The sequence below is a fragment of the Macaca thibetana genome, chromosome 5, assembly GCF_024542745.1.
Source record: "Macaca thibetana thibetana isolate TM-01 chromosome 5, ASM2454274v1, whole genome shotgun sequence".
Taxonomy (NCBI): domain Eukaryota; kingdom Metazoa; phylum Chordata; class Mammalia; order Primates; family Cercopithecidae; genus Macaca; species Macaca thibetana.
The window spans coordinates 178,908,972-178,921,699 of record NC_065582.1 but is presented as its reverse complement, the minus strand read 5'-3'; the positions used below and the strand labels follow the sequence as shown (position 1 = coordinate 178,921,699).

The 12,728-nt window shown below is 48.7% G+C and overlaps 1 protein-coding gene across 1 annotated transcript in view; it reads left to right on the top strand.

Moving 5' to 3' along the window:
* The window catches only part of C5H4orf50 (chromosome 5 C4orf50 homolog), a 64,744-nt gene that overhangs the window by 40,235 nt on the left and 11,781 nt on the right, over positions 1-12,728 (top strand). The window contains exons 8-10 of the mRNA XM_050792239.1: positions 1,221-1,385; positions 5,664-5,720; positions 7,729-7,911. Of these exons, the coding sequence (XP_050648196.1) occupies positions 1,221-1,385; positions 5,664-5,720; positions 7,729-7,911 (405 nt within the window). The remainder of the gene's footprint in view (positions 1-1,220; positions 1,386-5,663; positions 5,721-7,728; positions 7,912-12,728) is intronic.

Here is a 12,728-nt window from a genome sequence, read left to right as displayed (position 1 = left end):
GTAATCCCAGCTACTCAGGAGGCTGAGGCAGGAGAATTGCTTGAACCTGGGAGGTGGAGGTTGCGGTGAGCCGAGATCACACCATTGCACTCCAGCCTGGACAACAAAAGCAAAAATCCATCTCAAAAAAAAAATAAATCAATAAAAATAAAAATAAAAAAAGATGCTCACGTTGTTGACCCGGAAATACCCCCGATGATCTCAGGGAAAGCGTCAGAGGTATGTCCAAATATTTATGTACAAGGGTCTTTGTCACAGTTCCAATTATAACAGCAAAATGTTAGAATAATCCGAGTGTTCAGCACGGCCACAGGAGGCTGCGCATATACTAACAACAGCATTTTCAACATTATTTGGTAATATGGAAAAACGCCCAGGACATGGTATTAAGGGAGAAAGCAGAAAACAAAAGAAATATATCGTATTTTAAATTTTATATAGAAAAATATGTGTTAATATGTATGTATTTGTATACTTGTGTGTATGTATGTGAGTTATTTTAAAAAATAAGAATTTAGACTTCAAAACCATTTGGGGGCAGTAGCACCTCTCCCATTTTGCCACACTTCCCACAATGCAAAGCCAGCCTCTTCCCTCTCACTGTCCTCCTTCCCAGAATTTCCCTTTGCCATCTGAATGAAACCCGCTACTCTCATGTTAGATCCAAGAAGAGTAAGAGGCAATTGTGTATTGATTTAAGAAAAGTGCCTGTGGGAGATATAGTGTCTTCTGTTTTATATAAATGTATTATGCTTTAGCGTAATAAGCATCTCATAATTTGATTGGAACATTCAATTTCACTCATCACCCTGTTTCAGTATAACAGTGACTGGCATCTATTACAGCAGATTCTGGAATGCCACCCCACTGCATATATTTTTGAAGCTAATATTCCAGGCTGTTATTCTGGGACTCTCCAGGCCCTCCCCAACGTCCCCCTCCGGAAACCAAGCAGAACCACCCACTCTTATACATGCACATGTTGAGGGGCTTAGCAGGAAGTCTGCAGAAAATCTATGGATAATAAAGCTTCTGCAGGATAATCGGATTGGGAGTGATTTCTGCTACCCTATTTTCTAAAACTGTTTTACTGTAAGGGAAATGTAAGTGGAAAAAAAAAAAACAAACTAAGGAGTGGGGAAACAGGTACAGTTTGTTGGCTAAGGCAAATTGTTTGGAAGATAACCTAACAATTTCTTTCAAATCCGTGCGTTCCGCAGCCCCAGGACTCAGAGGCAGAGGTTACTGAGGAGGATCCCAGGCTGCGCGCCCAGCAGCTCCATCACCAGGTGCTGACCCTGCAGTGCCAGCTCCGGGACCAGGGCGCTGCCCACCAGGCATCTCGGGATGAGGCCGCCCGCCTCCAGGAGGAGCTCCAGACCAAGGTGTGGGAAGCACTTTCTTTCCCCTCTTGTCAGTCAGGGCTCCCACACCCCAGGCCGTTTGGGGAGTGGATAAGGACGAGCTGAGCGCTCCCTCACCCTTCCAGCCGGTTGGGAGCAGGTACTGGATTTTTTTTTATTTTTTTATTTATTTTTTTATTATACTTTAAGTTCTAGGGTACTGGATTTTTAAAGTATAGGACAGTACTAGGAAGGAAAACACAGACTCTATGATCCCTTCTCTGTTAAATTTAAAAATGCACATATGTGGTTTCTTTAAAAAGTCAAGCAGGAGGCCAGGCGCGGTGGCTCAAGCCTGTAATCCCAGCACTTTGGGAGGCCGAGACGGGCGGATCACGAGGTCAGGAGATCGAGACCATCCTGGCTGACACTGTGAAACCCCGTCTCTACTAAAAACTACAAAAAACTAGCCGGGCGAGGTGGCGGGCGCCTGTAGTCCCAGCTACTCGGGAGGCTGAGGCAGGAGAATGGCGTGAACCCGGGAGGCGGAGCTTGCAGTGAGCTGAGATCCGGCCACTGCACTCCAGCCTGGGTGGCAGAGCGAGACTCGGTCTCAAAAAAAAAAAAAAAAAAAAAAAAAAAAAAAAAAAAGTCAAGCAGGTTTACAGTGTCATATAAATAAAAGTCAAAGCCCTTCCTCTGTCGGAGGGAAGTGGATGTGTCCATGACACGGCGGTGCAGATGCAAAAGTATACAGGTACCAGAATTGCACAGAATTTAACACGCAGATGCACACGCGTAAAACTGGAGAGAGCTGAAAAAGCTCAGTGAATTGCGGCCATTTCAATTCCTGGTTGTGATATGACACTATAGTTTTGCAAAATATTCCCACTGGGGGAAACTGGGCAAAATGTACAAGGGTGCACTCCAGCCTGGGTGACAGAGCAAGACCCTGTCTCAAAAAACATGTACGAGAGAGTTCTCTGTATTGTTTCTTACAACTCTCTGCAAATCTTAATCATCTAAATTTTTTTAAATAAAAAATGTAAAAGCTTTCCTTCTTCTCAACCTCAACCTTTTCTGACTTCCAATATTTTTTCAACCCTATCTACCCACTTTCTGAATGTGTATAGATGTGTACATGTTTGAAATTATACCGTACAAAACTATTCTGCATCTTCATTTTCTCATTTAAGAATCTTATGGTATTTTCATATCAGCACATACAAAGTGACCTCATTCATTTAAAATCGTGTGTATTTTGTCATCATGAGGCCAAATCATAACTTGTTTAATCAAGTTTTTTGTTGGTGGAAATTCAAGTTGTTTCCATTTCTTTGCATTACAAACACAGCTTCAATGAACATTTTTGTCTCTTGGCATATACATCTGCTGTATATCTAAATGGAAAATTTCCAGCAAAACAAAGGATGTATAAATCATTAACTGTGATAGGTAATTGCAAATAATCCTCCAAAATGATAGCATCTTTTGCTATCATTAGCAACGAGTCTACTCATTTGCCCATAACTTGTTATCCTGAATGTTAGCAACTTTACAATTTTTGGACAAGTTGATAGTTGAAAAATACAGCCTCAGCATTACAGTATAATTTCTGGCTCTTCTCCCATGTGTTTTTTGTAAGATCAAAGCATGTTATATGTAGAGTTTTATGTTCATTTGTCCATGTGGCTGCATAGTCCTCATACGTGTGACTGTTTGTGTAGTAATCTATGATTTTTTGTCTATGATTGACTGTGTAGTAATCTATTGGGTGGATGTGGTTTCCTTAACTATTCCCCAATTGTTGCATCTAGAGCTATTTCTATGAACTTACAGATAACTGTTTATATATAACAGTTCGGAGAACTGGGACTACTGGCTCCAAAGGTGGGAATATTGTTGAGTCTTAGCTACGTATCACAAATTGCTTTCCAAAGTAGTGGTATCCACTTCCATGCCACCAGCAATACATGAGTGTGTCTCGTTCACTGGGTCTTCAACCAACACAAGAGCTAGTATTGCTTTTTTCTCTTATCTGTTACTGGCCTGTGGGGAGGGGGTATGTGTGGAAACTTCAGTTACACACGAATTAGACTTTAAGTATATTTTAAATTATTTTCATTCTTTTTTCTTTCTGCTCAGTTTCAGTATTTCCTTCAAATCTCTCTTCCAGCTAAATAGTACTCTTTGGATGAATCTAATTTGCTCTTAAACTCACTTTAGTTCTTAATTTCAGTTCGTCTGTTTTGCAGGTTGAGAATTTCCCTAGGATTCTTTTTAGCAGTTCTCAGTTTTATGATGAAATTTTTGTAATATAATTCCTGAACATCTCAATCGCAGTTGATTTAAAGAGGAAGAGTGTCTCTGATAACTTTATTTCATGTTCTCACCAGCAGTGTAGGAAGGTTCCAACTTTTCACCCTCACTAGCATTTGCTACTAGCTGTCTTTTTTAATCATAGACATCCTAGTTAGTGGGAAATTGTCTTTCATTGGTTTTGAGTTGTATTTTCTGATGGCTAATAATGTGGAACATCTTTTCACATGCTTACGGGTCATTTGTATGTCTTATTTGAAGAAGAGTTTATTCAGATTCTTCCCGTTTTTCTAATAGGGTTAATTGACTCTCTTTTTGTTAAGTTGTGAGAGTTCCTTTTATGTTCTAGATAGAAGTCCTTTATTAGATATATGATTTACAAATACTTCCTCCAATTCTGTAGGTTATCTTTTTAATTTCTTCTCGTTCGCATTTTGATTGCAAATGCCCAATACTTCTCTCACTGTGGCATATTTATGTTATTTCCTAAACTGAAGCAGACAGAAGGTTTAATCCAAGCCTGCAAATATGATTGAGTGCCTTTTGAATATAAGACAGTCTGCTTAAAGCTGGAATTTTACTTTTTGAATATATTAGGAATGGTGTGCCAAAAACAGATACATGGAAATGTTCACTGAAATCTTGTTTGTAAAACAAAGAAACAGAACTAATATAAATTTCCATAAACAAATTGAAGTCAAATCAATTTGTTTCGGCTTCGTGATTAAATAATATGCAAGATTTTAAAAGAATGAGGTCAGTTTCTATGTGCTAATATGAAAATAGCACCAAAATTTTTGTATCACATACAAACTGAGCTCATTCTTTTACAGTCTTGCATATTATTTCATTATGAAGCAAGATGCAAGATCTTTTGCGTAGTATAATTTCATATACACACATTCTGACCCATATGGGTATGTTGGTCAGAAGAGGTTGGGGATGAGGAAGAGGCTTGTGGCTTTTTATTTGATTTTTTTAACTGACTACAAAGGGACTGAGAGAGAAGAACTCACACAACACCTGCTTTGTTGTATCTTATGGCTCAGGAATTCAGACAGGACTCGGCCAGGCTGTTCTGCCCTCCAAGGGATCAGTGGGCATGACTCAGTGGTATCCAGCTGGATGCCAGGCTTGGCTGGGGGATCCCTGGCGGCCTCACTCACGTCCTGGCCCCTCTGCAGGGTGGCGGAAGGCAGCCCCCTCCGGTGTCTTCCCTTTTTCTGTCATGTCTCACAGTCTCCCCAGTGGGCACTTGGGATTCTTAAATCCTGGCTCAGAAACAGAAGAGACCCAAAGTAGAAGCTGCCATTCCTCTTCAAGGCTGGACCCACAAAGGCCCCAGGGCCACTTCCACTGCATTCTGTGAGTCAAGGCTTCTCAGGCCAGCCCAGATCTGAGAGAAGAGGATAGGAACCCCCTCCACGGGGAGCAGTCTCAAAGAATCTGTGTCCAGCTTTCATCTGCCCCTAATAGTAACATGAGTTTATTGATCACTGACAGATGCCAGGGCTTGTTCTAAGCACTTTACATGAATGGGTTCACTGAATCCTCACTACAGTTCTCACCAGCGGGGGGTGCACTCATGTGAGCCCCCTTCACAGATGAGAAGACTGAGGCAGAAAGAGTGTCTTGCACAAGATCTCAGTTCCAGCGACTGGCTGAGCCGGGATTAAGGACCCCTGGTGTCTGGCTCAGGAACTTGTATATTTACCACAAGACCGGAAAACTGCCAGGCTGCTTGGAGACTCAGAAGAGAGCTTGGAGTTGGCCCCGGACACTGTAGCTGGGCAGAGCTGATTCTTGAGTATTCAGAACATCTGTCCTCCCGTGATCCTGCCAGGCAGGTGGTGGGAAAGGCCCCTGTTCCCAGCACTGAGTCCCCATGAGGGTAAAGAGGGCAGGCAACTGCCAGCTGCTCTGAGCCCGGCTTGCCTGGGGAAACTCTGGACAGTGGTAAATGACAGTGCAGTGTTGTCAAAAATGTTGCTTTCATTTCAGCTTGAAGAACTTCAGAAAAAGCAACATGAAGCAAAGTTGGCGGTGACTCCCCTGAAGGTAATATGTCCATAAAATCAATATGAAATGCGTCTTTCAAAACAGGGAGCTTAGTATTTTTCCTATTAGACATGTAATCCACCTCTATTGTATAAAAGTTGGAATAGGGCCAGGCGCGATGGCTCACACCTGTAATCCCAGCACTTTGGGAGGCTGAGGCGGGTGGATTGCTTGAGCTCAGAAGTTTGAGACTGGCCTGGGCAACATGGTGAAACCCCATCTCTACAGAAAACACAAAAATTAGCCGGGCGTGGTGGCGTGCGTCTGTAGTCCCAGACACTTGGGAGGGCGGAGGTGGGAGGATTGCTTGAACCCAGGAGGTCAAGGCTGCAGTGAGCCGAGATCACGTCACGTTCTCCAGCTTGGGCAACAGAGTGAGATCCTGACTCAAAACAAAACGAAACAAAAAAACTGGAAAGAATGAAGGAGACAGAAAGCAGTAGCCCTTGCTTGCACATGGCATTTCCGTGTCTTCTCCTTCGATGTGTTTCCCATGTGTTTGAGAGCCTACGATGTCTGTACGTTTGCCTCCTGCTGTTCCCACTCGATGGGGTGACCTAGGAGGTGAAGCGCGAGACGCCTTGGTTCATAAAATCGTCACCACTGCACTGTGTGCTCAAGCACCTTCCTTTCTATCTCGCTCTCTCTTTTGTATCATTAATTGTATATAAACACTGTGATGCACTTTTTTTTTTTTTGAGATGGAGTGTCGCTCTGTTACCCAGGCTGTAGTACAATAGTTTGATCTCGGCTCACTGCAACCTCTGCCTCCCGGGTTCAAGTGATTCTCCTGTCTCAGCCTCCCAGGTAGCTGGGATTACAGGCGTGCACCACCATACCCGGTTAATTTTTGTATTTTCAGTAGAGATGGGGTTTTGCCATGTTGGCCAGGGTGGTCTTGAACTCCTGACCTCGTGATCCACCCCCTCTCGGCCTCCCAGAATGCTGGGATTACAGGCGTGAGCCACTGTACCCAGCCGATGTACAGTTTTTCTCAGAAAGGTTTTCTCCACATATCTAGACATTTATGTTTAAGATCAACTCCAGGAAATGTCATTACTCGCCCACTGGGTTTAATATGTTCTTTGCTAGCAGGACACAGAATTTGGTTAAGGTAACACATTTCATCTTGAACATGGGCCTGGATCTGGGAGAAGCTGGGGGCTCTGCTCTTTCTTTCTGGTCTCCGGGCAGAGTGGAGAGGGAGGTGCCCTGGGCTGGGCATCAGCAGAACCCGGTTATGCCCTGGACTCCCACTGACCTGCAGAGTCATCCTCCCTCTGGGGCCTCAGTTTCCTCAGCCGTCAAATCAGAAACATGAGCTACACAGTTCCTAAAGTTATTTGCCACCCCACATTTCCGTGTCTGTCTGAGCCTCGAGTTGGCGCCTGTAAAATGAAAATCGTCATAATTCCTGCCGAGCCTCTGCAGACGTGGTAGCTGGGAAGGTGCAGAGCAGACCGTGAAGCTCCCGCAGTGCAAGGCTTCCCTCCTCCTCCCTCTCATTGCCATCATTTGCTGCGGAGCGTTTCTTTAAATGAAGACCACAATCCCTTATAAAGTGCTATCTAAATGTGAGATAAGGATAGAAACATGACACTTGGTAGGTGCCTCCCTGCCCCATCTCCTTTTATCCTGGTGTCCGTGACAACCCCCATTGTACAGATGGGCAAGTCGAGGTGCAGAGGGGAGCTTGCTCACACAGCTGGTCCGTGGTGGGGCCCAAATCCACGCTCTCGATCCCTGCTGCCTTGAGCCTAGACCATGGGGAGGGCAGTGGGGAGCCCCTGGGTGTGTGTGGCCGTCTGCTCCGAAAGCAGCCTGGCTTCTGGGTGCAAGGAGGCGTTGCAGGGAGGAGCCTGCTCCGCTGAGCGGAAGGAGAGTTGGGGATGGTGAGTTGGGGATGGTGAGGAGTAGGGGCCTCAGCTGACCCTCCGGCCCCCAGTCCCCCAGCTCAGCCACACAGCCCTGGTGGTAGCTCTGCATCCACGGCCTCCCTCCCTTTCAGGCCAAGATAGCTTCCCTGGTCCAGAAGTGCCGGGAGAGGAACCGCCTGATCACCCACCTGCTGCAGGAGCTGCACAGACACGGGCTGGGGAACCTCCCGCTCTCTGAGCTGGCACAGAACATGCTCAACGACGTGGCACTGGCTGAGTACGCGGCCACCTTCCTGGCTCCGGGAGTCCCAGAGGTAGAGTCCCAGAGACGACCCTGTCTCTGCTTCCTATGGGATGTGGACACGTCCCTTGCATGCCCCTGCCTGGCCCGAACAGCCCCTCCTTTCCTCCCTGTCTCCATCCACGGACACGGCTTTTCCTCTGTGCCCGTGCCCACGCCCTGGGTGGTCATGGGAAGGTGCATCTGGCAATACTTACCCTTTACAGTGCTCAGGAAATGGTGCAGTGCACAGATGCAAACCGTGATTGTAATTTAGCATCATACAAGCTTCACTGCATGTGTCACAAGATGGATCTTTTGTGCCGGGACCTGTGCACCGGCCACTTCCTCTGGCGGGTTGCTTCAGTCACCCCAGGACCTCCTGTCCATCCTTCAAGGTACAGGTATGACCTTGCCCAGGCAGCCTGCTCTGAGCCCTGCAGACCAGAGAGTTAGCCACAGCCTCCCCTGTGCTCCATTGCACGTGGCTGCGCATGACGGGGCATGACAGGGAGCTCTCCCGGCTGTTGCAGGAGTTTGCGGGCTGCTCTCCGGTGGGCCCAGAGCCGCTCCATAGCCATCTTTGTCTTCCCAGTGCCTGGCTCTGAGAATCTGCCACAAACCTGGAAGAATGTTTGTTGAATGAATGAAATAATGAACCAAATGAATGAGAATCTCCTCTTCCGGTGGTCAACAGAAGAGGAAATTGAGGCCAGAGAGGTTAGGAGATGTGCTCCGGGTAACACAGGCAGTGCAAGTGGAGATGAATGCCAGCTCTCCTGACTGCAGTCGGCACCCATGGGTGCCCAGCCACGCCTGCCCACACACATACATGCAGCCCCGTTCCTAGGGACAAGCCAGCAACGCCCGTGCCAGACCATCTCCGCTCCTTATGTACGCGGGCGAGACACAGCTCCCACGGTAAACACAGCCAGGGCTGTTTTCCACAGTCCCTCCAGGCTCTGCCTATGGGACTTGCTCTCAGTCCCTCGGCACCAGGTCTGAGTCTCCCTCTGCAGCTCTGCCCAGCCTGGTCTCTGCAAGGCCAACCTCCTCTGACCCTTCCTTTCCCTCACAGCCTTCAGAGGTCCCTTCTGGTCCAAATCATTGCACAGCAGAGATGGAGGCCTGGAGGCCAAGAGGCATGTTCAGGGCCATTTGTTGACTCGGTCCATAGGCAGAACTTGAATCCAGAGCCCCAAGCTCCCAGTCTCTTGCTCTTCTCTTTGCCCAAGGGGTACAAGACTCCTTCAGAACTAGAATAGGGGTGAGAAAAGAGAGCAGAATTTTGTCAAAGTGCCTTCATAGTCCTTGAGATCCACTACAGACCTGATATCTGGGGGTTAAGTGAGATAAAACTGAAAGCAGGCTGGGTACGGTGGCTCACGCCTGTAATCCCAGCACTTTGGGAGGCCGAGGCAGGCGGATCACAAGGTCAGGAGATCGAGACCATCCTGGCCAACATGGTGAAACCCCGTCTCTCCTAAAAATACAAAAATGAGCCAGGTGTGGTGGTGCATGTCTGTAGTCCCAGCTACTCAGGAGGCTGAGGCAGGAGAATCTCTTGAACCCGGGAAGTGGAGGTTTCAGTGAGCTGAGATCACACCACTGCACTCCAGCCTGGTGACAGAGCAAGATTCTGTCAAAAAAAAAAAAAAAAAAAAAAATCGAAAGCAGAGTTCCAGGTTGTGAAAGTATCAAATAGCAAATGCAGCTGGTGTCACCCTGGAAGGCCAGCTGTCTGTCTGCTGAGGGGACATCATAGCAGTGGCCCACCTTTCAAGGGCTGCTCCCCACTCTCATAGGCCATGGAGCTAGAATTGAAATGTTCACTGGGGTTGGATAGACTGACTTACAATGACCAAACTCACAGAGAATGATGTATACACTGGAACATTAATTTTTAAGTTTCCTATGAGAAATAGAACTATTACGCAGGTTGAAGTATCTGATGGATGACTGAAAACTTGTCAGCATATTCTCTCCTTATAGTAGAATTATCTGGAAAATCAAATTTCTTCATTCATTTCCTCATCTGTCACTTGAGTGCCCAGAATGAGAGCAGGGAGAGTTATTATAATAATGTCATCGGACGGATTCATTCATCTCCTATAAGGATGTGCTTCTGGGCCCGGACATGCTTGCATGGACCAGGGTATCCCTGACAGACCTTTTGAAAGTGAAAAAAAAGTATGATGTGTTTCAGAAATTCAGAGAACTCCAGGCTGCAGAGTGATCCCCAGGGGAGGAGTGGGGGGAGGCTGGGCTGATGGGAAGCCATGGGGAGGAGTGGGGAGAGGCTGGGCTGGATGGGAGGTCACAGGCACCTGTGCCCGGGCGGGGTGTCTGCATCTCAGTTCTTAGTGGAGAGCAGGGTGGGAGTGGCGTTGGCGGCTCCTCCTACTGGTAGCCAGGCAGGAAGCGGATCCAGTGCTGCTTGCTTGATGGACAGTAACTGTCGATTCAGAGGACACAGATGGAATTCCCGATGGAGGCCTTTGGGCTCTGGATAAGAGCCCAGGAGGACTGCCAGGATGGCTGAGGAGACTCTGATGGGCTGGAGGTGGGAAGTGCCAGAGCAGCAAGGGACAGGTCCTGGGAACTCCAGCCAGGCAGTGGAGGGTTGATGTACCTTCCAGGAACACCCCTGGAGGGTCCTGGGCTCCTGGTGCCCACAGTGTCCTGAGACGCTCCCATTCTCTGGCCCCTACCTTTGGGACGGGGGCATGGGCTGGGCTAGGGTCCCAATTGGACAGGCTGCCTTCATTTATCCAGCCAAGGCACGCTGCCCTCCAACTTGCACGCTCTCCCTGGATCTGCTTACTCCACCTTCCCAGCATCCTGCTGCAAGGGTCCACAGGGGACCCTGAGCCTCAGCACGTCCCAGGGCTGTTGAGGGGGTGGGGGCTGGGCCTCGGGCGGGGGCCACTAAGCTCTACCCTTTCAGGAGGAGGTGGCGTGGCCTGGTGCCCATGCAGGCAGCCGTCGGTGACCACCTCCCCTCCCTGCATGTGACTGAATCTTTGTATTTCCATTTTCTTTGCTTGCCCTGGTTTGGGTGGGTGGTGGAAATTGAGCCTCAGTCGGTTCAGCCCCAGTGCCCTTTCCACAGGCATGTGGCGATGGGCTGGGGGGCCATGGGAGCTGGCGCCGCCGTCTGTGCTGGCATCTGCTGTTGTACCGTCCGGGTCACTAGCATCCATGGGTCACCCTTGTATCCGCCCTGGCTTCCTTCCTCCTGCTGTGCTGATTCTCTCCAGCTCAGGCGCCTGTTCTGGAGATGGAGGGAATCCCACGAGGTCAGGCTGGCCATGGCAAAAGTCACTCTTCCTTCTGCTGGGAACACGGGTCTTGCCACCTCCCTGATGTTAGCTGGAGATGGGCCCTCAGGGAAGGCAGGCTCCAGCTGTTCTCAGATTCCTAAAACCTCTCTGGAGTTCTTAATTCCACCTTGTCCCCTGGACGCCTTGAGTGAGCAGGGCTCAGGGCACCTTGCTGGGCCTGCTTTGCTTCCTCTCCTATCCCCCCACCGACCCCTAGCCCCAGGGGGCCTTTTATTTTTCCTGTGTTTTGCCTGGACCTAGTCTGTTGATATTCACAAGCGTGAAATGAGACACCTTTGCTGTCTATACTCGGTTACCCTGTCCCTGAGACCTTGGAGGCAGAGGCCCGGGTACCAAAGGAGAGGAGAAGAGGGGTGCCGGGGCTCACCTGGGTCACAGCACTGGCTACGATGGCAGCTGGCTCTCCTGCCCTCCCCTAGGGTCTGACCCTGAGGTCCAATCTACAGATGGAAGTTCCCATCAGAGAACAGAGGACTCCCGAGCTTCCTGTGCTCCTAGGGGTGGTTTCCTGTCCTCTCTCTGGGCACGGAGATTCACCAGCAGATGATGACACCTTCATTCTCAATAATTACCCATCTCATGAACTTGGCACTTGCCCTTCACCTGCCTAAGCCACCTGTCGTCTTCGGCCGGGTGGAGGCTGCTGTCCTCCCATGGGGCTCTGTGAGGTTTGAATAAGACCCCATGTCAGATGCCTGGCACCGCACCTGTCACACACAGGCACCCAACAGCTTTTGGGGCACCTCTAAGCAAACCCTCAGTTTTGCTCCCCTGGGAGCAGCCAGGGGCCTTGGGCACACTAGCAGGGGAGAGTCATCCGGTCGGGGCAAAGAGGTAGGTGACCTAGTAAGGAAGATGCTAATTTTACCTCCTCTCGCCCTGCTGTTTCCTCCCCCTGCCACCTCCTGCTTTCCTCTGGGTATTTGTCAACGAGATCTAGTTGCGGGCCTTTGGAAATGGAATCTGGTCTAAAAAAGGGGCAGTCATACTCAGATGATTGAAGAATTGTCCCTCAAAACCCTGAACTCCCCCAATTCATTAAATCTGCAAATCCCCAAGCCTGGGCCTCCAAGGATCCAGGCAATTATTTTCTCTTTAACTCCTGCCTTTATGAAACTTAGAACATTCCCCTAAAAGTCTGCGTGGGGAGAGAGGCAGGGCTCGGGAGAGTGTAGCACAAGTCTTCATCTGTCCCTTACTCTGTGTCACTGGCATTTAGTGGACGTTCCTTCTCATCTCATTCTGGTGGACTCCTACAAAGAACATATTGGTCCTGTATTTCCGTTCCGCAGATGGAGAGGGTGAGGCTCAGAGAACTCAACTGACTTGACCAGGATCACGGAATCAGTGAGTGGCAGAGCCAGGACTCAGTCTGAGAAAGCCCAGCTCTGCCTCTCACACAGCCCCTCTCCAGCCACTCCAGGCCCATGCGGTAGTTGAGGAGCTGGAAGCAGACAAGGGTCCTTGCACCCCAATCACATACTGAATGCAGGGCCACCCAGAAGTC